General features: G+C 41.6%; 1 protein-coding gene across 3 annotated transcripts; it reads right to left on the bottom strand.

Moving 5' to 3' along the window:
• Positions 1-215: 215 nt before the first annotated feature.
• On the bottom strand, positions 216-27151 carry LOC124045892 (FERM domain-containing protein 4B-like). Of its 3 annotated transcripts, XM_046365669.1 has the most exons (23): positions 26947-27151; positions 13257-13322; positions 13014-13108; positions 12638-12733; positions 12330-12414; positions 11914-11970; positions 11796-11818; positions 10535-10618; positions 10298-10363; positions 9742-9799; positions 9535-9621; positions 7781-7857; positions 7522-7660; positions 7159-7300; positions 6843-6976; positions 6406-6522; positions 5387-5615; positions 5228-5284; positions 4853-5126; positions 3837-4609; positions 3404-3542; positions 2407-2531; positions 216-1172 (listed from the first exon to the last, which is right to left on the bottom strand). In XM_046365669.1, exons 2-22 carry the CDS (start codon positions 13320-13322, stop codon positions 2429-2431), a joined length of 2901 nt encoding a protein of 966 aa, XP_046221625.1. In that variant the 5' UTR covers positions 26947-27151; the 3' UTR covers positions 216-1172; positions 2407-2428. The 3 variants fall into 3 exon arrangements, with proteins under 3 accessions (XP_046221625.1, XP_046221626.1, XP_046221627.1); XM_046365670.1 differs by lacking the exon at positions 2407-2531 and having other exon boundaries at positions 26947-27147; XM_046365671.1 differs by lacking the exons at positions 9535-9621; positions 9742-9799; positions 10298-10363; ... (6 more) ...; positions 13257-13322; positions 26947-27151 and adding an exon at positions 8586-8977.
• Between the last annotated feature and the right edge of the window lie 842 nt (positions 27152-27993).

Here is a 27993-nt window from a genome sequence, read left to right as displayed (position 1 = left end):
GAAGAATGTTTTATTGTGACATAGCCCCAGATAGGTGCAGTGCAATGTGTTGGTTTACAGCAAATTAGGGTTAAGTGTCTTGCTTAAGGGCACATCAAAATATTTTTTACCTTGTCAGCTCAGTTACTGGCTCAGCGCACTAACCGCTAGGCTACCTGCCCCCACCAATGGAGAAATCTAGTCTTGTTGAGGGCTAAAGAAGTCACACCACATGCTGTGTGTCTCACACATTTTTTTTTATTGATTTCCCAAATCCAAGTGGGAAATATTTCACTTAGAGTAGGAGATGACGAAGCCTAACAATATGTGGACAATGTACAAATGTGTAGAGAAAGACAATAAAGAGAAACAATAAAGACACATGATTTTAAGGCATATCTTTTTACAATATACAAAAAAGCTGCTTATCAAAAGTTTATGTTCACATGCAAGCAATATACACCACATTAACACGATCACAAAAAGGAAAACATGAATCATCTTTAAACAATATCAACATGTACATTCAGATTCATACATGGGAGAGGAGAGAGCGCATCAGTCCATTGACTGACAAACCGCAGTCAGGAAGGGTTGGTTTATTATTTTGTTATCACACTTTGTGAATAGTAACTCCAAAATGTATACCTAAATGTTTTACAACGATATTCAAGTTGATTTACAACATGTATAATGAGTAGCTCACTAAATAGTGCTCTGTGTGTACTGTATGGCACAACACTTTGGAGGTATCCTGCTTTAACTCCTTATCCATACACTCCCAACACACAGTTGACTGATTATCATAAAGACAATGCTAACTTTTTTTAAAGACTTATTTTTGTCATAATACAAGAGGGTAATATATTTGGGTCAAAGGTATCCCGGGGTTTGAAATGCTGTTTGTAGATCCTTCACAATATTCACAATGATGAAGCTGATTTCCCAGATCACCAAAACCTTGCATTTGTGCCATCACCACATCCCATGTCTTCCTGAATAATATCCAACTCCATCTAATCCAAGGCACATGGGAGAGTCATTCAAGAGTGTCATAATGCAGCATGTCCAGAGGTTAGTTGGTATCCTTCCAGAGAACCGTGCTTCCAATGTTGGGGTCATTGTGCCAGTGATTCTTTTGGTCCTCTTATCTTCAGTGCATGCCCATATAATTTCCATCCATGTATACTCTTCTGTAATGAAGAGATGAAAACAAACAAACAGAAGGTCAATATAAAAGTATCCCATACTGTAGGACAGCATAGTACTTCATGAAACCCCCTGCATGTTGCAACAGCTGGAAGTTATTATCTAGAGGCATGAAGATGGAACACAACAGACCATGGATACACACTATTCAACAAAAGCAAACATGCTACTGTCTTGTCAAGCAAGCCATGCAATAAAAAAGGAATGGAACATTTGAAATGAGATTTTCTCCACTTAATATGATCACAACTCACAGTAATGAGAGGCAAGCAAAAGTAGGTCAACTCTACTACTTCTATGAGTTATGAGGAGGATGTGGTGTTTTAACTGTGGATGTGACGCTAGACACTGTGAAAGTGTTTTAACTGTGTATGTGAAGCTAGACACTGTGAAAGTGTTTTAACAGTTGATATGAAGCTCGACACTGTGAAAGTGTTTTAACTGTGTATGTGAAGCTAGACACTGTGAAAGTATTTTAACAGTTGATGTGAAAACTAGATATTGTGAAAGTATTTTAACAGTTGATGTGAAGCTAGACACTGTGAAAGTATTTTAACAGTTGATGTGAAGCTAGACACTGTGAAAGTGTTTTAACTGTAGATGTGAAGCTAGACACTGAAAGTATTTTAACAGTTGATGTGAAGCTAGACACTGTGAAAGTGTTTTAACTGTAGATGTGAAGCTAGACACTGTGAAAGTATTTTAACTGTAGATGTGAAGCTAGACACTGTGAAAGTGTTTTAACTGTAGATGTGAAGCTAGACACTGTGAAAGTGTTTTAACTGTAGATGTGAAGCTAGACACTGTGAAAGTGTGGTTTCTAGCTACAGGATGTAATGAACACAACATTTTCTCCACATGCGTCCATGCTGAATTTGTGAGCCTGCTTAAAGACCAAGATCATTTGGCAAAACCTTTGGCCAACCGGGTAAGACATGGCCACTGGTGGCTGAGGACCTAAGAGCTGTAATTATCTGGAATGGAGTGGAATGTGGCCAACTAGGCCTTGGCAGTATGTGTTACCACTGCTCTAGCTGTACATTTAATGAATGGTCTACATATTGATTTCACCTTGATTGAACCTGTGGTGGACACCACTAAATGAGCTACAGTATATTGATCAATATGACAAATGATGAGACATAGATGGAAACTGACAACAGTGACACTGATGGAAATGGATTACCACTACGACAGCCTATTTGCATCTCATCTCACCCTTCTGTGTTTGAATAGTTGCCTAATGGTCTTCCTCAGTGTTATTGGCCACAGCACCAAACACCTCTACTGACTCCACTGGCATTGTATCAGACCTCTTCAACACATTGCATTCTGGGGGAAATCTATGTACATGATGATTGAGCATGGCCAGTTAGTGAAAGGAGAGAAAGATAGAAAGAAAGTGAAAAGATCACCAGTTCATATACACTGATTTGAGACTACTTCATTATTGGGGTTTAGTTTCACGCCAACAGACCAAACAAACTGAACATGCTGCCACATGATGTCACTTACTAGCAAAGACTGTTCATAGATAAGGATAGCATTTGAATCTCTGTAAATGTCTATATGACAGCCAAAACAACCTGTCCAATCATGAGAAGAGCTGGAGGAACAGGAGGAAGAAGGTGGAGAAGAGTAGAGGATGCAGGAGGAGTAAGAGCAAGTGGAAGGACAGTGGCAAGTGGTGACAATGCTAGAGAGGTCCTGAGGCTCAATATCGTGACAGGGACACACAGAGAGTGAACAGAGGTGACATCCACAAGAGTACATGCCATTGAGTATGGGGAGGAGAAAACATTAGCAGACAGACAACCAATTATAAGAGTGGTCATAGTCTTGAGTGAACCACTTCATTTCCCATACTTAGTGATACTGTTGTCAATTCTATATTTAAGCAGTAAGGCCCGAGGGGGTGTGTTATTGGCCAATATACCACGGCTAAGGGCAGTTCTTCTGCACAACGCAACATGGAGTGCCTGAATAAAGCCCTTAGCCTTGATACTGTATATTGGCCATATACCACAAACCCTCAAGTTACCTTATTACTACTATAAACTGGTTACCAACCAAATTAGAGCAGTAAAAAATAAATGGTTTGCTATACCACAACTGTCAACCAATCAGCATTCAGGGCTCAAACCACCCAGTTTATAATAGCCTGTATGGTATGGAAAATGTAGGTGCGGTGCTGTGGTAGGTTACTGGTTATCACCTGGTATGGGTGGGACTGCGGTTGTAATTGCCATGGGCTCCTGGGTGAGGGTGCTGTGGTGACTCTGTCATGTTCTCATAGTCTGTTACACCCACAGCCAACTGGCTGCGCCAGTTTCCTGTGCTGGTTGATGAGGAAACTAGAAAGAGAGACACTTTTTAGTTGGACTAAAGTAACAGACATATACTGGGGAGTCTCAGACAATGACACCCTAACCCTAGTTTCATGTCCACATCCCGGGTCCAACCCTAACCCTCAACCCTAACCCTAACAAACAATACAGCACATATTGTCATACAGTATGTTAGGAATGTATGCATTATATTGATCAGAAAAAAAACATGTCCCTCTGTGTTATTGAGGGTGAGCAGACCGAATATGTTATTCTGAGGTGACCTGTTGCAATATGAGGAGAAGCAGGATCTATTTCTACCTGAGGAGTAGGAGGTGGTTCGGCTGGAGTGGCTGAAGGGAGCTGGCATGGTCTGGTATCCCAGGCTGAGCTGAGAGCCGTTGTCATAGTCATACCCAGCCAGACCCCTGCCTGCCTCTCTGTGGCCACCGCTGCGGTGGTACCAGCCTCTTAGGTGCTCAGCCACCAGAGCCTTCTGCATGTTCTTCTGCAAGGGCTCATTGCGGGGCCCCTGTCTGGTCCGGGGCAATCTCATGGTGGCGTATGGGTTCTGAGCAAGGCTGTCCGCTCGATCAGTACTATAGGTCCTGTAGCGCTCGTGTCTGTGATAATTGTGGACTTGGTAGGAAGGGTTGACATTGTAGTGGCCCTCCATCTCGTTCTCATACACGTAAGCACCGTTGGAGTAGGGCTCCATGTCTGGACAGGGGTAACCTGCCACGTAGTAAGCAGTCGGTGCATAGTGCACTGGGGGCTCATACAAATAACTACAGCCAATATGATTCTGGACCAGATTAGGCATACTGCCTGTGTTTCCATAGACCTCCACCCTCCTGTGCAGCTGATGGTTGCGGGTTCGAGAGTCCAAGGTGCAGTAGTGGGGGTTGCCTGGGTAGTCCAGGCTGGACTGACTGGTGAAGGAGGAGCAGTCCTCCAGGGCCTCTGTGCTGTTGCTCCTGCGGGCAGGGGACAGGGTGAAGACTGGCTTCTCTGAGTCGGTATCCTTTAGTATCCGTTGCTGGGACTCCAGACTGCCACTGCGGTGCCTGAAGGACTGGGAGCTCCCATCCGACCTGCAAAAGTCACACACCCCAAAAAATGTAATTAAAAAAAACAACATACATGTGTTATTGTCACATAAACGTGTTGTTAGACGGTTGTCAAGCAAATAGTGTTAAGAAATCTGGATGTACAGCATACAGTACTAAATACTTATGATTACAATAGTTTTCTGTTAAACGTTTGGATGCAGGTATTGCTGATGTTGTGACCGGGTAAGGGTCTGGGTAGGCTGGTCTGAGAGGGGGGGGTCTCACCTGAGATGGCTGCTGCTGTAGGCGTTGCGGGTCATAACGGGGGTGGAGGGCATGCTGCGTGGGTCCCGTGGAGATCTGGGTAACGTTATGGCGGGGCTGCTGTGTGCAGATGACACCTCTCTGGGGTGAAAATGATGTGAAGCATCCTGGCCGTCAAACGCTGCTAACCTGCTGAGACTCTTATTGTGGTGGTGATCCAGGGAATGTGCAGGACTGACCTGTGGGGAGCACTGGACCGACCGTGACCGGGGCCTCAGAGCACCTTCCGAGTCATCTGGACAAAGAGACAAAACTCATGGTCAGATGGAATTCGTAAAGGCGCTGTTGCAACAAAGGTCATGTAGCTACTGTATGACTGGAATTTGTCCCACTCACCGTCATCCAGAATCTGACTGTCTGACAGCGAGCTCGTCTCTGAACGGAGAAGCTCATCTAGGGATGAAGGACGAAAGCACATTATAGATGAAAGATTATAGTACAAATCAATAAACTCATACAGTGGAATGTGTGTGTGTCTACTTTTATGTCCAGTACCTGCGATAATCACAGAGGCTCTTTGGGTAGGCTTCTTGCCTTTCTTGATTCTGTACTTGTTCATCTCATCCTCGACCTGCTGCAGTTTCCTCATGGCGTCCTGACAGTTCCTCCTCCTCTTCCTCTTCACCGTCTTACAGATCTCTGCCTCCGATGCCAGTTTCTTAGCTGCTTCCACGATCTTCCGCTGCAGAGCAAACCTGCTCTCCAGGTTCCTCAGATAAGGGTCCTACAGATCAGAGTATACATCATTATAGACAATATTGCAGCAGAGAACGGCAGATCCATTTCAATTTCAAATGACCAATTGACATGCATATCCAATTGAAAATTACAACACAATGTAGCCATAACAACAAGGTAATATTTTGCAGTCGTTTGTGTGCCTATTGGGAAATACAGAAGACAACTCATCAACACGTGATCCATACAAAACAGGACAGGACATGAATGCAATCCAATCACATTCCATTCATCACACAAAAACGCTACGGTACAGATGCTACTCTAATTAGAATAATATCCTAACAACCCGGTTTACTACCCTCTATGAGGAAATCATGGAATTCATGTCATGTCATATTCTACTAAATATTAGTCTCTCGTGACAAACATACATAATAATTTACCTGCAGTTGAATTAACAAATCGCCCTCTAGTGGTCTCATGGGTGAACGAAGCCAGTTCTGTTATATTTCAGTCTTCTATGATGTATATAAAGTGTAATATTGGATCCAAACTCAAAATTGAATACATTTCAACTCTATATCTGACATGGTACAGGTGTCTTGTTTTTTCCCCCAAAGCAAATCAAAATCTAATTTAAGCCCATAACCATGTGTGTGAGGTTTGTTTCAAAGTAGATTTGTTTAAGACTACAAAGAAACACTCTGTGTGACCATGATTGAGCACACTGCAGTAAACTTAAAAAGGCCATCATGCACGTGAGATTAGGTTCTGGGTGCCAAGATTAGCTAAATATATATACATATACTGAACAGTGCTGTTTCAATACAGACCTCGTTGTATGGGAAGAGGTCATCCAGTTTGAAGGCTGTGCCAACTCGCCGTCTGACCTGAGGAGGTCTCTCGCCTGCAGACAGGGGATACTCTTTGGGCAGTTTGCCCGTGAGCTCCTGAAAACACACAACAAAGCATCCGGGTCATTTAACTTTACAGCAAACAACTGGAGGAAAATGACCCACTCTTCACTAAAGGTCCTGGAGATCACGTACAGGCTCTTACAGTTACGGAGCGTTTTACTCCGATAGTCTCAACTGACCAAACTAAGGCAATTTATAAAGTAGTTTCACTGGTGTTCTACTGAATGAGCCTGGCTGCAAAGCAAAATGAATTCCTTAACTGTATCAGCTCAGCACCTCCAGGTGCTCGTAACGAGCAAAATCAATGTAAGCAATTGTCTACAAGCAGAGAGTAACGATGAGAGTTAGCTCACCGCCTCTCTCAAGCAGATTTTCTTCAGCTCCTTTGTTTTCTGGGTCAAGACATCTTGGATCTCTTGTTCCTTCTTCTTTAGCTCAGAGATCTTCTCCTTTTTCTGCTCCTCGTCCACTGCTGAATCTGCAGACCCTGTAGTGGTGACGTTGTTTACACTGTAAATGTACCCTAGGTCTGTTTGCTTGTTTTGGTTGCACATTTTCTAACACAAAGTGCATACAAATACCGGTAAATTTGTCCTATCCCTTTCCATATATAGGTATTTCAAAAGAGAAACATTTAGCTAAAGAGGTGACTTTGAGCTACCAGAATACCTGTTGACGCCAGGCTGCCAGTGCTAGCCATAATAAGGTTGTGCTTTAGGTTATCTCCCAGTCTGGTTATCTTGGTTCCTCCTCCATGTTCTGTTAAATCCATGGCAATATCACCCAAACTTTTCGCTGCACTTATTTTACCCTGTTGGGATGAAGAGATTGAGGTGATCGAGGATTAGGGATTGATATAGTCAATACATAATACAGACCTACACTGTCTACATGTAAATACAAGCATTTAATCCTACATGAATAAATGTATCAATTTGGTTGGTATAGGGATGCATAAAGGTACAGAACACAGACACAGTGATTGAGTCAGGACTCAAAATGGATCATATTAAATGGTACCTTACACCTTACCTTGCTTTGCTTTCTGTCCAAGTAAAACTGATGCTGACTGATGGCCATGACCCAGATGGTTTTGATCAATGAGTGGCTGGCGTACCATGTGTGGATGACTAAGCCAGTCTGGCCAAATGTACGCTTCGTCACTGCCCGCCTGTTTAGAGATAACACATACACCATGATTATTCTCAGGAAGAAGAGCTTCTTCGGTTGTCTAAAGGGAATTCAAATACATGTAGTTGTGATAAATATCTATAGTTTGACTTGCCCTCACCTGTGAGGGTCATTCACCTCAACAGCAAATTTCTTCTCCCGAAAATACAAGTTCTCCAGTTGCTTCCACTGGTACAGCTATGGAGGTCAACACAGAGAGACACAGAAACAACTGATTGATGATTGGTGAAACCTTTCACTTCAACTATGACTGTCAAAGCCATTGTAATTAAGAATTTGTTCTTAACTGACTTGCCTAGTTAAATAAAGGTTAAATAAAATAAAAATGTTATTTAAAAAAAGCCTGCATATGACACCTTCATATGTACTCATTTAAGGTACATGATTAAATCATTACCATGATTAATTAGCATGATTAAGTCAATGGTGAATCACAACAGATTTCTAATCACTTCTACATTAATGTGGAGGCTGCTACCATGATTACGAATAATCCTGAATGAATCGTGAATAAAGGATGAGTGAGAAAGTTACAGAGGGTCAAAATCATACCCCCAAAACATGCTAACCTAGCAACCAAAAGCGAACTGCAAATGCATCCAACAAGTTTGTAGAGTCACAAGCTTGATTTAGTCATTGAGTGCAAGGAAAATGGGACCAAATACTAAACTTTTGCATACTTTATTTATTAGAATCTTTAGGAGTGTCAATTGTATTAGTATAAAGTAATATAATTTCCCAATGTTAAGCACAGACTATAGCTCAGTATTTGAATTATTTCATCATTATTGCTCATCTTTATCAAGGGTGTCAATCATTTCACACCACTGTAGCTGTTTTTCATTGAACAAATTAAATGGTCAGCATCCAATATGGAAAACTGAACCTTCATCTCAGACTCTTACCAGTAGAGGTCCAGTAATTAAATCCTTGCTGCCTGTATTCCTCTCTGTCGAGCTCAAACAACACAAACAACTCCTTCCTTCCCTTTCCCTTTCTCTCTGCTTCCAACAAGTCTCCTCAGGTATTCTCATCACTCCGAATGGTAACACCCAGACCCTGCCTCCCTGCCTTTGACATCACAGAAACACCATCCTCCCTCCTCTCAACACTAAACATCTGCCCCAACCAGCTCTCCGTCTCTCTTCATGTTCAGACTCATAAGTCCATAGACCATAAACTTAATAATGTGATACTGTAGAGACCGGATCACAAAGCTGGGTGTTCCTCCTCTTCTTAACAGAAGAACACCAAGCTAGAAAACATCCACTGAACCAGAAGAACGGGTTACACACTTGACATGCAGGATTCTCAGAATGATAAATAAGTACATATGCTAACTGGCCAGGACAAAGTAGTGCAGGCATACCTCTGTCCTGACATTGATTTGGTTATGAGTGGTAGGTTGTCAGACAGAATTATAATAAACACAGGCCTCCAAAGTCATGTTTACCTTAAGGGATCGATCAAACAGTCTGGTTATGAACCGACTGTCACTTGGATTTTCAAGTCTGGCCTTGTCTGCTCCAGCTGTAACGGGGGCCCAACCCTGATCAGTGGAATAGGTGATGAATGTGTGCGAGAGGTCTAGTGCTACGTGCCAGAGGACTCTTTATCCCTGCCCTGTCATTTCATCATTCCTCAAATAGACTGATGAAGCTCCTAGCGCTGTCAAGACATCATTCGACAGTAGCAGGCAGACATCTTATCTGCAGAATGAATCTCCTATGCGCCTGTATAAAGGCTATACTGCACAATGACTGCTGTACACGGCCAATAAAATAGCTCATGCAAAAACGAATCCTGTACTGTAAATAGAGGAGAACACAAATGGGAACAAACAAATGACCGTACCTTCCGTGGTTTCAATTTGTCCTGCAAATCATACTGGCCAATTCCTTTGTAGCTGATCCCAAGCCACCATGGGATGCCTTGCTTGTCCTGTGAGGCAAAAGCATAGCACCATGACTGAACTGCATACGTCCATTCCCTTAGAGAAATCTGATTTCATAAGTGCAATAGCTGTTGTTGTGTGCATAATGCAATATTCTGTATTCTTACCTTTACTTCATAATAATGGACACCATAGGTGGGTAGGGATTCCACTAGGGTCAAATACCTGAATTGAAATAAAGTTCTATTACAGTTGCATCCCAAATTCCCTCTCATTTTCAAAAGGTGGTTCACCATATAAACATTATAGATGGTACTTTACACAGGACAATGAGAGCCTGATCTGTTAAAGATGCCTACAGTGAATCACAATGATTCACTGGCCAGACAGTAACTGGAGTGGGTTATTGATTTCTATCAGACCTTGGTTGCGAGAAAGGAGATAGAGTGTGTATGTGTGAGTGAGAGAATAAGGGAGAGAGAGAGCAATGAGAGAGTGTGAAATAGCATGCAAGACAGCGAGAGAGAGAGAGAGAGAGAGAGAGAGAGAGAGAGAGAGAGAGAGAGAGAGAGAGAGAGAGAGAGAGATAGATGGAAAGAGAGAGAGGGTGAGGGGTGAGAGCAAGATGTATGAAGCCAGGGCCTGATGTCTTTTATCTGATGACTTGTGGTGAACAGGCGTGTATGAGAGGGAATGAGGGATCATTGTTTTTACAATACTCACTTCACTATGGCCTGTCCTCTGGAGACTCCTTTCAGCTGTTTGTAATGCTCTATCACTCGATCCTCACTGTAAAAAGCATGATGATGACACCTTCAACTGCTAAATTATGGGCTGCATCACTCCTCCCTCTCAGGAATGCATCATGCATCACAAATCATTGTCTGCAATAACATTGCTGTTGAACCACTTGATATTGAGCAGTCTTTCTAAACTAAACCGTTACCAAGGTTAGTTTACCAGTATGTAAGTGATGGGTGCTCCTTTAGCACCTTGTTGGGAAGAGTTGGAAGCTTCTTCAGTTCCGTTCTGGTGGTTTCATCACTGAGAATAATGTTTAAACAGAATGGTTATGAAGATATGGATGGTGAAATTCCGTAACTAATGCTGTACATAACAGTTAGCAAATGACTATGCAGAAAACTATGTAGAGAAACCATGACCATGCATTGAGGCCTTCTAAAGTCCAAACAACCTGGAATGAGCTTCTAATGGATATCACCCCCATTCAGTTGGAGTCAGACTGTCTGACCCACAGGTGCAGAAACCTAATTGGCAGACATGCTCCAGGTGCATGGCCACATGGGACGTTCCTGATAATGACCTAACTTAAGGCCCTTTCTCTGGAAGGAAACAGGTGGAAATGCAGACAAAGGTCCACAGTGTTCCATAATTCCCTTTCTCTGATTCCACCTGGATGGTCCCTGACAGTAAAGAAGGTGCTGCTGTTGCAATAGAAGCTTTATTAAAGGTGATAGAGCTATGCTGTTAGAATCCAGCCTTGCAGACCTCAGCCTTGGCCGAGCTGTCAGTGGTATGAGACTCATTAGAAGGCCTCTGTGAGGTTTTAACAGCCTCACAAGACACAACATCACTGCCTTCCCTCTTATAACAAACTACGCTGTCATTGATTTGACTGTAAGTCTGGAGAAACAGTTCCATTATTGAAGGTCTTTGTTAAATGTGTGGTGTTGTCTTGCTCCTTAGATACCTGCTGTGTTAGATACTCATTAGAGTGTACAAAACCTTAAGAACACCTTAAGAACACGTTTGCTCAGAACAGCCTCAAGTGTTCCACAGGGATGTTGACTCCAATGCTTCCCAAAGTTGTGTCAAGTATGTTGGATGAACTATGGGTGCTGGAGCATTCTTGATACACAACTGTGGAAAAACTGTGAAAATCCCAGCAGCGTTGTAGTTCTTGACACTAACCGGTGAGCCTGGCACCTACTCCTAGACCCTGTTCAAAGGTGCTTAAATATTTTGTCTTGCCCATTCACCCTCAGAATGGCACACATGCACAATTCATGTCTCAATTGTGTCAAGGCTTAAAAATCCTTCTTTAAACCTGTCTCCTCCCATTCATCTACACTGATTGAAGTGAATTTAACAAGTGACATCAATAAGGGATCACAGCTTTCACCTGGATTCACCTGGTCAATCTATGTCATGGAAAGAGCAGATGTCCTTAATGTTTTGTAGACTCAGTGTATGTCCTTACCTTGAGAAATCCCCCTTTGCTTCCTGAATAGATATACAAAACAACATGTCAGAAGATGTATGCTTTAGAGTGGCCAATTAATGTAAAGTACAGGGCCCCAAGCAAATAAGGAACTAACCTGCAAGGCGTTTGCTGCTAATTTGAAGACATTCTCACTTTCCACCTCTATATCCCCCTGTAAGAATTAAATCTTAATCATACATGCGTACGTGTACATATGGGCTCTTGAGACGCTTTGCAGGTGTCTGTATCTGAGCTCTGTCCCGATGACTAACTCATAATCATCGAAATAGAATTCTCTTGGACTGAACCGCTCAGCAGTCTACCCTTACTGACTGTCTCATCTCATTCCAACATAGCTGTGACAAAACAGTGCTTCACAGCCACAGTCAGACTGTTTGAGGTTCGGTGGTATATAAAGAGGGAGAATGAGACGGTGAATCAGAGCAACCTGACCCTTGAGAAACCGAAGGTTATCAGTGTGATTCACCGGTTAGATCAACACAAAGCCGAATAAAATAACAAGTAGCTTACATTGTAGACGGCAGCTTTTGCATTCAGGAAGAATAATTCCACCGTCGTGTTGTCTTTCAGCAGTGTTATACTCTCGATGTAAAACCTTCAGGGAAAAACACAAATAGAGGTTTGAAAAACAATTAGTTGAATTCAATGATAAAATACATATTGCATGCATAATCAGTAAGACAATCCTTAATCTCAGCACCCACTACAAGACATTCCCTAATGTAATAAAACCCCATTCATCATCATCTCAAACCAATACAGGAGTGCTCCCTACTGGAAGGTATGTGCTACAGATATGGTGATGGTGTCATTGCTACCTGACCAGGAAGTTGAGGGCGATAGGCCCAGTAGCCTTCTTAGAGAAGTCATGTTCCAGAACTCTCCGGTCCAACTGCAAGTATTTACACTGACCACTGCAAGAGTCAATGAAGAAAAGTGTTAGAGAAACAAACAGCACTGTGAAGACATGCATACAAGCATACATACAGTACACACACACACACACACACACACACACACACACACACACACACACACACACACACACACACACACACACACACACACACACACACACACACACACACACACACACACACACACACACACACACACACACACACACACACACACACTATATACTCTAACACCCATATACTTACATACTTACACAAAATAAGCAATGTGACTTACCTGTCATCAGCAAACGTTAGTCCGAAGTATTCCTTCTCTTTGAGGTTAAAATGGGAAGACACCAGGTCTAGCAGTTCACGGGACAACAGCTTGGGCTGTGGAATAGGAGATATTTTGAATAGGGCATTAGGCCTATCTATTTGAGTGCATTATAATTTTTTGTCAAAACTATTTGAAATTCATAGGAACTAAATTAAATGTTACAATAATCTCAAGGAAAAAAATGAAGGCAGTATACTGTACCTGAACCAGCAGCTCGAGTTTCCTGTCGTCAAGGAGATGCACCTGGCAGAGTCTCCCCTCCGTCATCTACAATGGGGAACAGGAAGTTAGGTTCAAATTAAGTTCAGTGCTTGTAGTATATGTAGTAAATGGTGTATTGGAATTGATCACAGTCAATCAACATCAACCCTGTTTAGATAATGCAAATCATGACATTAGTAGGACATTTCAGCTGTGTAGAAATCTTGTCTCTGTCAATGCAAATTGGCAAAGATCAAACATCAGCCTTCAAAGAGCGGTTTTGTTTTAGAAATGGTTAGAAAGCAAGTCTTTATTTAAAAAGTCCCATATTGAGCAATTCACAGTCCAGAGAGCTTAATCCTGTAAAGGAAATAATCATTGATGTTGTTCATTACAATGACTCCATTGTCTAATGGATTTAGCACTATGGTAAACCAATAAGGATTTAAAGTAATTCTGTACACAGTATCTAGCCTTTTGTAGCATTTAAAAACATACAATACATACACATACAGTACTCCCAAAACTATCAACATCACACCTGATACCTCCCAAATTATAGCATACAGTAATGCTAAGATATAGGTTTCTCATACAGTAGTGCTAAGATATAGGTTTCTCATACAGCATTGCTAAGATATAGGTTTCTCATACAGCACTGCTAAGATATAGATTTCTCATACAGTACTGCTAAGATATAGGTTTCTCATACAACACTGCTAAGATATAGGTTTCTCATACAGCACTGCTAAGATATAGGTTTCTCATACAGCACTGCTAAGATATAGGTTTCTCATACAGCACTGCTAAGATATAGGTTTCTCATACAGCACTGCTAAGATATAGGTTTCTCATACAGCACTGCTAAGATATAGGTTTCTCATACAGTACTGCTAAGATATAGGTTTCTCATACAGTACTGCTAAGATATAGGTTTCCGCTATATCCATACAACCTACAATGACTTACACATCCATCACAATATCGCATAATAGGCAAGACTACAGCAGACAAAGACACACACCTCAACCAGCCCCTCTAACTGCCCTCTATTGTATGTGACAGAATGGGGTTGACCAGATGAAGTCCCCCTACTGATCTATGGAGTGCTGCTGTGCCTTGTGGAGTTCCCCTGGGACTACTGTCTTTGTGGTAATAAAACTACTATCACACATTTCTGAACAACCCCCAGTCCAGAGCTCATCATCCTCAGCATGAAGCCCTTCTTCCTCAATTTCCACACACTGACATCCAACACGAAGCGAGCGCCTCTGACCACCAGCTTGTCCATACTGCACGGTCCCTGCCCTGCCACGTCTGGTACCAAACCCAAGTCTGGCTGGGTTTGTTTGCGTAACAACATCAGTGCTATGTGCTGCCAACCCATTGAGCTAGGGCATGTCTGGCTCAGATGCTAGACTACAGACTGTGCTTTCAGAACGCTGCTTCTGCTAAGCCTGAGGGAACATGGGTCAGCCAGAAGACCTGGTGCAGGTGACTTATATTGTGGCCAAATTATTTATGCTCTAGGGACAACACAGGGCATGAGGAAACACAGATGATGGATGGTGTTAGATACCAGACAGTAACTGCACTACTACCTCTTTAAGCATTCTCCCTTAAGGGCTGTCTCAGACAAGTCTAGTCAGTTTGGCTCCATCTAGATAGACAGGACAGACAGAGATCAATGTCTGCTTCACCTGCCATATTTAGGCTCATTTAGGCCCAGATGCGTACACGTACACATGTACACACACACACACACACACACACACACACACACACACACACACACACACACACACACACACACACACACACACACACACACACACACACACACACACACACACACACACACACACACACACACACACACACACACACACACACACACACACACACACACACACACACACACACACACACACACAGGACCGACTTCCCAGTCTGCCATACAGTAATGGCTAAATTGATTGGTTATCTCACTGAAACGGAAGTGGAACACTCAATTCCACAGTATCACCCGTTGTTGATTATGTTAATTAGCACTCATTCAATTAAGGGCCCTGACTTAAAGGCCATGCAATACTGACAATGTGATAAATTAACATTTGTATGATTGAATGTGAAATATGCACATTCAATGGATTTAATTCATTTAGCATGACTGAATGTAACGCACAGCGAACAAAGACCTACATTATTTGGCACTTTGCATTGACAATGTTCTGCCAGTATTATAGCAGCAGGATGTCTAGTGTCTTTGTGATGACAATACTATCATAGTTGATTCTCCTCAAAACCTGCTGCCAATAGTCACAGTTGCATTTACATGTTGACCACTAGGGGGAGCATGGTGATTTGTCACTACAGTACAGAATTCTATGTGGGGTAGAAAATGTCAAGAAATGTTTCTTACTTTAGGCCCTCATGTGCGTGCACATGTGAGGATTTGTTTCCAATGTGTAGTTACAGTATCAGCCAATTTAATTGAATGAACCATCAGATTGGTGTGCCCCCTTTTAACATCTGGGCACAGTGGGCAGCTTTAAAGCCTATCTATTTCTATCCATCTGGGCACAGTGGGCAGCTTTAAAGCCTATCTATTTCTATCCATCTGGACACAGTGGGCAGCTTTAAAGCCTATCTATTTCTATCCATCTGGACACAGTGGGCAGCTTTAAAGCCTATCTATTTCTATCCATCTGGACACAGTGGGCAGCTTTAAAGCCTATCTATTACTATCCATCTGGACACAGTGGGCAGCTTTAAAGCCTATCTATTTCTATCCATCTGGGCACAGTGGGCAGCTTTAAAGCCTATCTATTTCTATCCCATCTGGACACAGTGGGCAGCTTTAAAGCCTATCTATTTCTATCCATCTGGACACAGTGGGCAGCTTTAAAGCCTATCTATTTCTGTCCATCTGGGCACAGTGGGCAGCTTTAAAGCCTATCTATTTCTATCCATCTGGACACAGTGGGCAGCTTTAAAGCCTATCTATTTCTATCCATCTGGGCACAGTGGGCAGCTTTAAAGCCTATCTATTTCTATCCATCTGGACACAGTGGGCAGCTTTAAAGCCTATCTATTTCTATCCATCTGGACACAGTGGGCAGCTTTAAAGCCTATCTATTTCTGTCCATCTGGGCACAGTGGGCAGCTTTAAAGCCTATCTATTTCTATCCATCTGGACACAGCTTTCATCTGGACAAAGCTCTTTTCCAGAAGAACAAACTCAGTAGGGCTGAAGCTAAATTCTATGTCACTTCTGATGTATTTTCTTTCATTCTTAAAAGTCTAAGCTGTTGGGGGGAGGGGGAGGGGAGGGGGTTCTAAGCTGACATATGGAATTGTTTTAAGAAGGTCATACCATGGACCATTTAGCTATTTGATTTGGAATATTATGACCCCTTTAGGTATCCCCCAAAAATATAAATACATAATTTGATAAAATATTTAGTTTGGCCTATAGCGTTTAATAATACATTCAAAACGTCTCTTTCTACAGTGGGGAGACTGTAGCCCAAACAGTTCGGACGTTACAGACAAAAGTTGGCACATCAGCGTTACCGAATTCAGACGAGTGCTGTGGGGATTTTCGGGATGTCTCCTGGTCTGACAAACAGTGCTGTAGCTCTGCCACTTTCCACCACAGATTGCGAAAGGGAGACAGAGAATGTGGTGGATTGAGACACATTCCATGCAACAACAAAAAAACAGATATCTCTATTTTAAACAGACAGATTTTGATGGGATCATTTTATTATGTTACTTAGATATAGACTCTAGGGGGGTTTAAAGACCTTGTTTTACTGTCAACCTCACACCAAGCTTCAGTGAGAGAGAGACAAATAAAAAGAATAATATTTGGAAGTATATATATGCAAACGTATATCTATACTAATGCATGATAATGATAATATACAGTATATTGGTATCGATTCACTGGAATATTGATTCCAATTTTCCAGTAGGCCTACAGTATTAATGTTTATCCAAGACCACTGTCACTGCTCAGTCAACCAAACACAGTCTATTCAACAGCTTTCAATAAAACACCCCTTGCCTTCAGGGCCGAGACATGCATTTAATCCCACATGGCAGAGATGTAGCGGGACATGGTGAAAGAAATGTCAAGGCTTTTTTTTGTCTCTGCTGTCTGAAAAGTGGGCCACAGGCCATGGGCAAGGGACTGTAAGTACTGAGGCCTAGAGGCCTGGTTGGTATAGATAGCTTGTTACAGTGAAATGGTTTAATGTTATGGATTGGAGCTTGCCCTTGACTGCTCTAATATCAACTGTATTGAGGGGACCTAAACAGAACCCTCTATAATGCTTGGTTTGAATCATGTCAACGTAAATGACTTGTTTCACGTAACTTTATCAACAATGTCACTTTCACATGACAGTTTAAAACTGTACATGATTATCCACTATGTGAGAACAATGAACGTGTTTAATGGCAGACTAAATATTCCGGCATATTGGTGCACAACGTATTGGGCAGTGCGTGACCTCATTACTGAGGAACCCTTTAATTGGTAAGCGGACGATAATTACACATGTACAGTACTTGTATTTTAAATAATGTTTTAATTAGCTGCTTCTTTCACTTGAAAAGCTCCAAGTCATTCCGGAGATATTTGTGTTGATTACACATTGTAATTCACACAACCTAGAGTATCTGGCTAGTCTACCAAAGAAACACCAGACTGAGTGCATGATCAATAGATTATACTGTCTTAAAAATAGAAAGAGAACCATGCGTTTTCATGATTTGCTACAGAAGGATTCATACAGACGCTGAACAATTTTTTCCTTCTGCATGAAACGTCTGGTTTTGTTAAAGATATGTGATGCTGGTTGGATGTCATGTCCTGGTTGCACCCTATCTTATCTCAGTTTCCTGTTTCTGTGCATTATTGATGAAACCTCGTCTCACACACCAGCTCATGTCTGCTCCTTAGACTGTTACTGTTACTGTCCTCTGAACATGGTTAAGACATGTAGCACAGGGCTAAATGCTTGCGATCATTTTGCACATTTCTATGATCAGGTTCACATTTCCTGGTGTCGTGCTGCAAAGCAATGCATAAGACTTAGTCTATATTTTTGTGGTAATTAGCCTCAATGTGTCATGGGTGGATTTGACAACCAGTAAAAACTCATTAGGATCTGAACTAGTTAATATCAGGGTTATAGGGTTCCCACTCTTTAAAAAAACCAAACACTCTACGCAGTCAAAACAATGTCTTCCTGTGAGTTCAAGTGCCAGTAAACAGCCTACTAAACAGGATACCCTGCTCCCATGCTATCAAGCCAGGGTTATTGAAAAAGGACCTAATCTAATCACGTGTACTGTAGTAGATTTCCATTCAGCAACAACACTCTTTTCAGTCAGAGCACAATCGCACAAACACTCTCTGGTGTTTTGACACAAAATGACTGGATGGTTGTATGGCCAGTGAATTCCCCTCAGTAACTTGTTACTGATATGTGAATGCACCTTTGGCTTCTGCTGGTGACTGGTCATGACACTGTAGTTGAGCCCCAAAGCAAACATCTACGTAAAGACTACATGGAGCAGAATTATTTGAGGGGAGGCTGGGACACCTGTTCACCTAGGCTGTGATCCTGAGGCAGTGAACTGAAGGGAGTGGTGCTGGGAGGTCTCCCATATTTGATTTCTCCCTTGGCCTAATTGGTAATTGGTCAAATATAATGGCCGTTGGCTGTCATCTACCAGTCTTTATAAGACTGTTCGAAGCGTTTACTGATGTTGGAGAGAATTATAATATTGGACACAATGAAACACAGGAGAGTATGCTGCATAAACTGCTTGAAATATGAATGATGCTTTCGCAATATCTGCTGCAATAAAATAATTAAGCGATGACAGCCTTCATCTAAGAAGTTTGATTTATGTCATTTGATATTATTGCCATCAACGAGCACTAAGCCCTGAACACTAACCAAGTTGTCTACACTGTCTAACCATGACAGCTGTAGTAGCAGTATTAGTACAGGAGTAGTAGTAGTGGTAGTAGTAGTAGTGGTAGTAGTAGCAGCAGTAGTAGTAGTGATGGTAGTAGTAGTAGTAGTGGTGGTAGTAGTAGTAGTAGTAGTAGTAGTATTAGTAGTAGTAGCAGCAGTAGTACTACTAGTAGTAGTAATAGTAGTGGTAGTAGTAGTAGTAGTAGTAGTAGTAGCAGTAGTAGTAGTAGTAGTAGTAGTAGTAGTAGTAGTAGTAGTAGTAGTAGTAGTGGTAGTAGTAGTAGTAGCAGCAGTAGTAGTAGTAGTAGTAGTAATAGTAGTGGTAGTAGTAGTAGTAGTGGTAGTAGTAGTAGTAGTAGTGGTAGTAGTAGTAGTAGTAGTAGTATTGGTAGTAGTAGTAGTAGTAGTAGTAGTAGTGGTAGTAGTAGTAGCAGCAGTAGTAGTAGTAGTAGTGGTAGTAGTAATAGTAGTGGTAGTAGTAGTAGCAGCAGTAGTAGTAGTAGTAGTGGTAGTAGTAATAGTAGTGGTAGTAGTAGTAGTGGTAGTAGTAGTAGTGGTAGTAGTAGTAGCAGCAGCAGTAGTAGTAATAGTAGTGGTGGTAGTAGTAGCGGTAGTAGTAGTAGTAGTAGTGGTAGTGGTAGTAGTAGTCGTAGTCGTAGTAGTAGTGGTAGTAGTAGTAGTAGTAGTAGGGGTAGTAGTAGTATAAGTGATATTAGTAGTAGTAGTGGTAGTAGTAGTAGTAGTAGTGTTCGTAAATGAGCATTTACTGTCATCAGTTGTTAATACAGGTATTAGCAAGAAACATGAATTTGAAGCATTTAGAGTTATAGAGTTAAACAGGTGTATGATACAAATGGATGTTTGAGGATTAAAATTGCCATAATGGTTAAGGTCTTATGCACACAGTTTCATAGAAAGTGTATACTGCCCTACTTATGGACTTCACAACATGATTTAGAGTATGTCTTCCAAGGTATGTCTAAATGCAGGATAACCAGCCTTTCCAAAAATAATCCTCTCTCCAGTCAGTATGTTTCATGTAGATCCTCAGGAGACTTCATGGTTCCTGAAGGGAAAGCTGCCAACTGAGTGTTGCTCATCACCAGTATCAAACAGCCTCACAAACCGCCTCTCATGTACTGAGGTAGATTCACTAGACTAGAAATGAGATGTACATACAAAAAAAAATCTACATATAAATTTATATTGTAACCAAAGCGGACCCCTTTTTGGTGCTATATGGAACCTTTTTTTAACGTTCTATACAAAAACAGGTTCATAAGGTTCTAAATGGAACATTTATGGTGATATAAATAACAATTTCCTAAGGTTCCATAAAGAACCATTAATAACAAGTTATATATAGCATCAAAAAAGGTTTATTCTATGGTTCAACCCTTTTGGGGACTATATAGAAACCTTTTTTTATGGTTCTTTATAGAACCTTTATAGAAAAAGGTTCTATAAAGAACCTTTGTTAATCTCAAAGGTTCTTTGTAGATATTTTTGAAGAACCATATAGGGTTTTCTATTCTGGTTAGCCATATTATATTGTTAAAATTCCTTAGATGTAATTATTGTTTTAATTGACAAGTTGAATCAGGTGCGCTAGCTCTGGAACAGATGGGAATCCCTGAGGAGAGAACCACTGGTTTAGACAACAGACAACAACTGACACAAAGCCATACGTCTTTCACAAGACGCAGTCACTGGACTTCATCATATACACTCGTTTAACATGTAATGGCACAATACAACATATTAGCTAAACTGTAATGACATTCTTGCTTACAGTTGCACAAAAGGAGAAGTGCGCAACCACACCCCAAAATATTAGAATGAGCCACAGGCCCTACATTTTAAAGCCCTTATGTGAATGGCAAAGAACCACTGAAGGGCTCAAAGGGTTCTTTGAGTCATTATGGCTCCATATAGAAACCATCACCCGTCCCAAAGAACCCTTGAGGAATCATCTGTTCTTAGTGTGTAGAGGCAGATATCTAGCTGAAGTATTGGCCTAAGTGGTGTATGTACTGTGGGACTGGATCCTGGACTTCCTGACAGGCCGCTCCCAGGTGGTGAGGGTAGGCAACAACACATCCACCATGACCTGAAGAGAGCTGGGACCACAGTCTCAAAGAAAACCATTAGTAACACACTACGCCGTCATGGATTAAAATCCTAAAGTGCACGTAAGGTCCCCCTGCTCAAGCCAGCGCATGTCCAGGCCCGTCTGAAGTTTGCCAATGACCATCTGGATGATCCAGAGGAGGAATGGGAGAAGGTCATGTGGTCTGATGAGAAAAAAATAGAGCTTTTTGGTCTAAACTCCACTCGCCGTGTTTGGAGGAAGAAGAAGGATGAGTACAACCCCAAGAACACCATCCCAACCGTGAAGCATGGAGGTGGAAACATCATTCTTTGGGGATGCTTTTCTGCAAAGGGGACAGGACGACTGCACCGTATTGAGGGGAAGATGGATAGGGCCATGTATCGCGAGATCTTGGACAACAACCTCCTTCCTTCAGTAAGAGCATTGAAGATGGGTCGTGGCTGGGTCTTCCAGCATGACAATGACCCGAAACACACAGCCAGGGCAACTAATGAGTGGCTCCCTAAGAAGCATCTCAAGATCCTGGAGTGGCCTAGCTAGTCTCCAGACCTGAACCCAATAGAAAATCTTTGGAGGGAACTGAAAGTCCGTATTGCCCAGCAATAGCCCCGAAACCTGAAGGATCTGGAGAACGTCTGTATGGAGGAGTGGGCCAAAATCCCTGCTGCTGTGTGTGCAAACCTGGTCAAGAACTACAGGAAACGTATGATCTCTGTAATTGCAAACAAAGGTTTCTGTACCAAATATTAAGTTCTGCTTTTCTGATGTATCAAATACTTATGTTATGCAATAAAATGCAAATTAATTACATAAAAATCATACAATGTGATTTTCTGGATTTTTGTCTCTCACAGTTGAAGTGTACCTATGATAAAGAATTACAGACCTCTACATGTTTTGTATGTAGGAAAACTTTTCGTGGCTGTTTATTTACCACCACAGACGGATGCTGACACTAAGACCGCACTCAGTCAGCTGTATAAGGACATAAGCAAACAGGAAACCGCTCACCCAGAGGCCGGGAGTCTTCCGACGACATTGAGGAGTACATCACATCAGTCACTGGCTTTATAAATAAGTGCATCGAGGACGTCGTCCCCACAGTGGCTGTACGTACATACCCCAACCAGAAGCCATGGATTACAGTGCTTCTACACCTGCACTGTGCATCTACACCTGCATTGCTTGCTGTTTGGGGTTTTAGGCGGGGTTTCTGTACAGCACTTTGAGATGTCAGCTGATGTAAGAAGGCTATATAAATCAATTTGATTTGATTTGATTACAGGCAACATTTGCACTGAGCTAAAGGGTAGAGCTGGCGCTTTCAAATTGCAGGACTCTAACCCGGAAGCTTATAAGAAATCCTGCTATGCCCTGCGACGACCCATCAAACAGGAAAAGCGCCAATACAGGGCTAAGATTTAATCATACTACACTGGCTCTGACGTTCGTCGTATGTTGCAGGGCTTGCAAAATATTACAGACTACAAAGAGAAGCCCAGCTGCGAGCTGCCCAGTGACACGAGCCTACCAGATTAAATAAATCACTTCTATGCTCGCTTCGAGGCAAGCAACACTAAGGCATGCATGAGAGCGTCAGCTGTTCCGGATGACTGTGTGATCTCACTCTCTGTAGCCGACGTGAGTAAGATCTTAAAACAGGTCAACATTCACAAGGCCGCGGGGCCAGACGGATTACCAGGACGTGTGCTCCGGGGATGTGCTGACCAACTGGCAGGTGTCTTCACTGACATTTTCAACATGTCCCTGATTGAGTCTGTAATACCAACATGTTTCCAGCAGACCACCATAGTCCCTGTGCCCAAGAACACAAAGGCAACCTGCCTAAATGACTACAGACCCATAGCACTCACGTCCGTAGCAATGAAGTGCTTTGAAAGGCTGGTAATGGCTCACATTAATACCATTATCCCAGAAACCCTAGAACCACTCCAATTTGCAAACCGCCCAAACAGATCTCTATTGCACTCCTCACTGCCCTTTCCCACGTGGACAAAAGGAACACCTATGGGGGAATACTATTCATTGACAACAGCTCAGAGTTCAACACCTTAGTACCCTTAAAACTCATCACTAAGCTAAGGATCCTGTGACTAAACACCTCCCTCTGCAACTGGATCCTGGACTTCCTGACGGGCCGCCCCAGGTGGTGAGGGTAGGTAGCATCACATCCGCCACGCGATATACAGGTAGATACTTTTGCACCTGTTTCCTCCAGCATCTTCACAAGGTCCATTGCTGTTGTTCTGGGATTGATTTGCACTTTACACACCAAAGTACGTTCATCTCTAGGAGACAGAAAGCGTCTCCTTCCTGAGCGGTATGACGCCTGCGTGGTCCCATGGTGTTTATACTTAAGTACTATTGTTTGTATAGGTGAACGTGGTACCTTCTGCCGTTTGGAAATTGCTCCCAAGGATGAACCAGACTTGTGGAGGTCTACAATGGATTTTCTGAGGTCTTGGCTGATTTCTTTTGATTTTCCCATGATGTCAAGCAAAGAGGCACTGAGTTTGAAGGTAGGCCTTGAAATACATCCACAGGTACACCTCCAATTGACTCAAATGATGTCAATTAGCCTATCAGAAGCTTCTAAAGCCATGACATAATTTTCTGGAATTTTCCAAGCTGTTTAAAGGCACAGTCAACTTAGTGTATATAAACGTCTGACCCGCTGGAATTGTGATACAGAGAATTATAAGTGAAATAATCTGTCTGGAACCAATTCTTGGAAAGATTACTTGTGTCATGCTCAAAGTAGATGTCCTAACCGACTTGCCAAAACTATAGTTTGTTAACAGGAAATTTGTGGAGTGGTTGAAAAACGAGTTTTAATGACTCCAACCTGAGTGTATGTAAACTTCAGACTTCAAATGTACATACTACCTCAATTAGCATGACTAACCGGTGCCTGTATATAGCCTCACTACTCTTATTTTTCACTGTCTTTTTACTGTTGTTTTTATGTCTTTACTTATCTATTGTTCAGCTAATACCTATTTTTTACTTAAAAATCACACTTTTGGTTAGGGCCTGTAAGTAAGCATTTCACTGTACAACACTAACCTGTTGTATTCGTCGTACGTGACAAATAAACTTGATTTGTTTTATCAAACTGATTTGATTTAGTTAACCAAATAGCTACCTGGACTATCTGCATTGACTGTCTTTGCACAAACTCTTTTGACTCTTCACATACACTGCTGCTGTTTATTATCTATCCTGTTGCCTACCCACTTTACCACTACCTATTTGTACATATCAACCTCAATTACCTCGTAGCCCTGCACATCGACTCGGTACTGGTACTCTGTGTATATAGCCAAGTTACTCATTGCGTATTTATTCCTCATGTTAATCTTTGTTTCTATATATTTCTCTCTGCATCGTTGGGAAGGGCCCGTAAGAAAGCATTTCACTGTTAGTCTCCACCTGTTGTTTACGAAGCACGTGGCAAACAACATCTGATTGATTTGATTTGAAAGCTATGATTTACTATTTCAAATGACTATATATTTACTTACCCACTTAAACAACACTTGTCCGTAACGACCCCGTTTTCATTTTCAATGGGTCAGTCATTACTTTATATCGGTTTTAAACCATCTCCAGTGGTGCAACATCACATTAGTCACAACACTGTTTTCAACAGGATATCCTGACCAACAACTGCAGGGGCCATCACAACGGGATAAATCTCAGGATAGTGAAGTTTGTTCACTTCCATATCTGAAAAACAGGCCATTCCTGTTTAGCATGCCAGCTGCCTGAAACTATGTCAGGACCCAGTGTCTCTTTCTGAATCTCACTGAGAACGTGACAAATAGTGACGACTTGTGACAGTCGGTGGGAGATTCAGTGGTAGTGTTGCTATTCTTTCTTTGTTCTGTTCACTGCTAAATCTAGAAGTGTAAAAAAGATAGTAATAATGCAGTTGAGACATGAGTGTACTTTTTTTTACAAGTGTTTCATGAGTAAACTACATAACCTATGCAACTGGTAACATTAGGCCAGAGCTGGCCAAAACAACTGCCATTAAACATGATTATTTCTTACAACTACATATGTAGGATCTTAATTTGAGCAAGTTTGCTACAGCAGGAAATAATCCTGCAGCAACAGGACATTTTAATTATTATGTGGATTATAATTCATTGAGATATTTGTAGGGGTTGATAAATTTTTTCGTAAAGGGAAAATAAGGTCAGAAATTTCTAAGTGGAAATGACAAACTTCAGAAGCCATTTTAAACCTCCAAGCTTTAAATTTCCTGCATTGCAGGAAAGTTCTCCTCAACAGGGTGATCAAATTAAGTTCCTACATTTGCACTGCTTCAACCACTAGCTACTGGCACTGCCACCTGTACAACAAGGACCTCCCACTGTGTCCTGCTGTTGCTTTGGCTGCTAGTACACAGGTGACATTTATTCATGGAAATTATGGTGTGAGCCAGCTGCTTTAGAGCAGCCATGAACAACATACAATGCAAAAAATGGCCAGCAGATAGCCTAGCAGTTAAAAGTGTTAGGCCAGTAACCGAAAGGTTGCTGCTTCAAACCCCTGAGCAAACTAGGTGAAAAATATGTTGATGTGCCCTTGAGCGAGGCACTTAACCCGAATTGCTCCTATAAGTCTGGAAGAGCTTCTGCTAAATTTAAAATAAATTATGCAAATCATCCACAACTCTTCATCACTATCTTATTTACATGTAGCCTAAGTACTCAGCATGGACAAAAACAGATCAGCAAAACAGAGAGACTTTATACTTGCAGAGTAAATTGATGTTTCTATGAATTAATCAACTGAACTGAGGCCCCTGAGTTTCTGATGCTAACAGATGAATTGTAAACGCTTACTGTATTTACAACAGGCCTAATCCTGAAGACAACCTTTCTACATCAATAGATCTAGATAATCATTGCCTATTTACTTTAGGTCTACCCAGCACAATTACTGTAAGGATGCCTTCTTTTTGCACTGTATCCTTCCTCGCTGACCAAACCCATGTCCCTATCCCTCCCTATCTCTATATACTGTTCAGTGCAGACTAGACTGGATATAGCCTGACAACCAAGGTGTGTCAGGCAGAACGCAAATGTATTGTGTTTCTTATCTGATCATCTATAAACTCGTTTTTGTTTTCTTCCATTCACATAAAGAATGGTATTTACCATTTTGATACAGTAGGATAATGATCAATTAAAACGTTGTATGCTATTAGTTACACGTTTTTCAAAATGAGGGAGGAACAATGAACATGTATGGCTAATGGTGGTTTATTTTCTGTTAAATGACAAACCTGAGTCCCCAATTAGAGCAGAAAAAGCCCATGGATGGATGGAATCCGTACGATTATTTTGTTGAAAGAAAAAACACTGATGCCGATATTGATAATAAAACAACAATGGCACAACCAAGCCTAAAACAACGATATGATAAAGCCGGTTAATGTATCACTCCCAAAGATGCGTGAATGAACCCGTCTACTTTTCCCCCCGCACAGTTCAAAGAATACTCGCAAATCGATTATTGTCACATCGTAACCTGACAATCTTACCTTCGGTTTGGGCGTTTCCTTGTATTTCAGCTGGTTGGTTTCCTGATTCTAAAATAGGTCTCCCCTGACATATTGGAACCCCATTCAATGCATGCCTCTTTCGTTTTCAGCAGAGGAGAGAGTCGGTGAGCTGTATCGCTGTCCACTATTAGTAGCCTTCTCCAGTATTCGTGCACGCTTGCATTCATCCACGCTCACCACGCCTTCGCCCCGCGGGCATTTACGTGACAGGGGCTTCTAGCGCTCTCTCTCCTCTTAGCTACTGCCACTGTACTGAACTGTACACACAATGGGTCACAATCTGCTCATTGCTGGTGATAAACGTTCGTGTTTTAGACATGATGCAGACCTATTCGTAATACATATTTTGTGTTTTACCCTGGTATTATTATTATTTAACAGCCTATCAGGCAGTTAAAAATTATAATAATTGTAAGCAATGGACATTGTGTAAATTAATGCATTTCCATGTGACATGTACCCCACCTGCAGAAATCAGTCAGAAATTAATAAGATTGAACAAAAGTGACATACAAAAGCTTCTCAATATTGCAGAAAATATCACATTTAAGTGTGAACCTGAGGTCGTTTGTGAAGTGGTATTGATATAAGATGCTGTCAAGAAAAAACAGATATAATCTATTAATCTCACTGTCTATTTTGAACAAATGCAACTGAACATTTGAGAGCTTAACTGGATTGAATCCTATGACTGACATTTACAATAAGGTCAATGGAGAAGATTATTGGTGTATATTTCATATGATCAGGACTGCCCCTGAAATATGTATTGTTGCCTTAACACAGGCAAAACACATGCGGCTACTGTATGGTATATAACCAAGCTACAGGGAAGGATTCGTGATTCATAAGGACACAGCGAAAGAAACAATGGCCTGTAACTTCGCTGTTTATGAACGATAGCACAATTTAAATGTTCTCCTAAATAATATTTACAAACAGTTGTCTTATTTGAAATTGTTGTGCTGAACATATTCTGCAAGTTAATTGTAACTAGCCTAGATAATATTTGAAGCTGCTGATTGA

The sequence above is a fragment of the Oncorhynchus gorbuscha genome, linkage group LG10 (assembly GCF_021184085.1).
Source record: "Oncorhynchus gorbuscha isolate QuinsamMale2020 ecotype Even-year linkage group LG10, OgorEven_v1.0, whole genome shotgun sequence".
NCBI classification, from domain to species: domain Eukaryota; kingdom Metazoa; phylum Chordata; class Actinopteri; order Salmoniformes; family Salmonidae; genus Oncorhynchus; species Oncorhynchus gorbuscha.
The sequence above is the reverse complement of the archived record's forward strand: the minus strand, read 5'-3'. Positions and strand labels throughout refer to the sequence as shown.

Excerpts from the sequence above, each read along its gene's own strand:
- LOC124045892 (XM_046365669.1), bottom strand. The coding sequence starts at position 13,322 with ATGACGGAGGGGAGACTCTGCCAGGTGCATCTCCTTGACGACAGGAAA. Across the intron at positions 9,622-9,741 it reads TCCATTATTATGAAGTAAAG|GACAAGCAAGGCATCCCATG; the intron begins GTAAGAATACAG and ends TTTGCCTCACAG. Across the intron at positions 7,661-7,780 it reads GAGGTGAATGACCCTCACAG|GCGGGCAGTGACGAAGCGTA; the intron begins GTGAGGGCAAGT and ends ATCTCTAAACAG.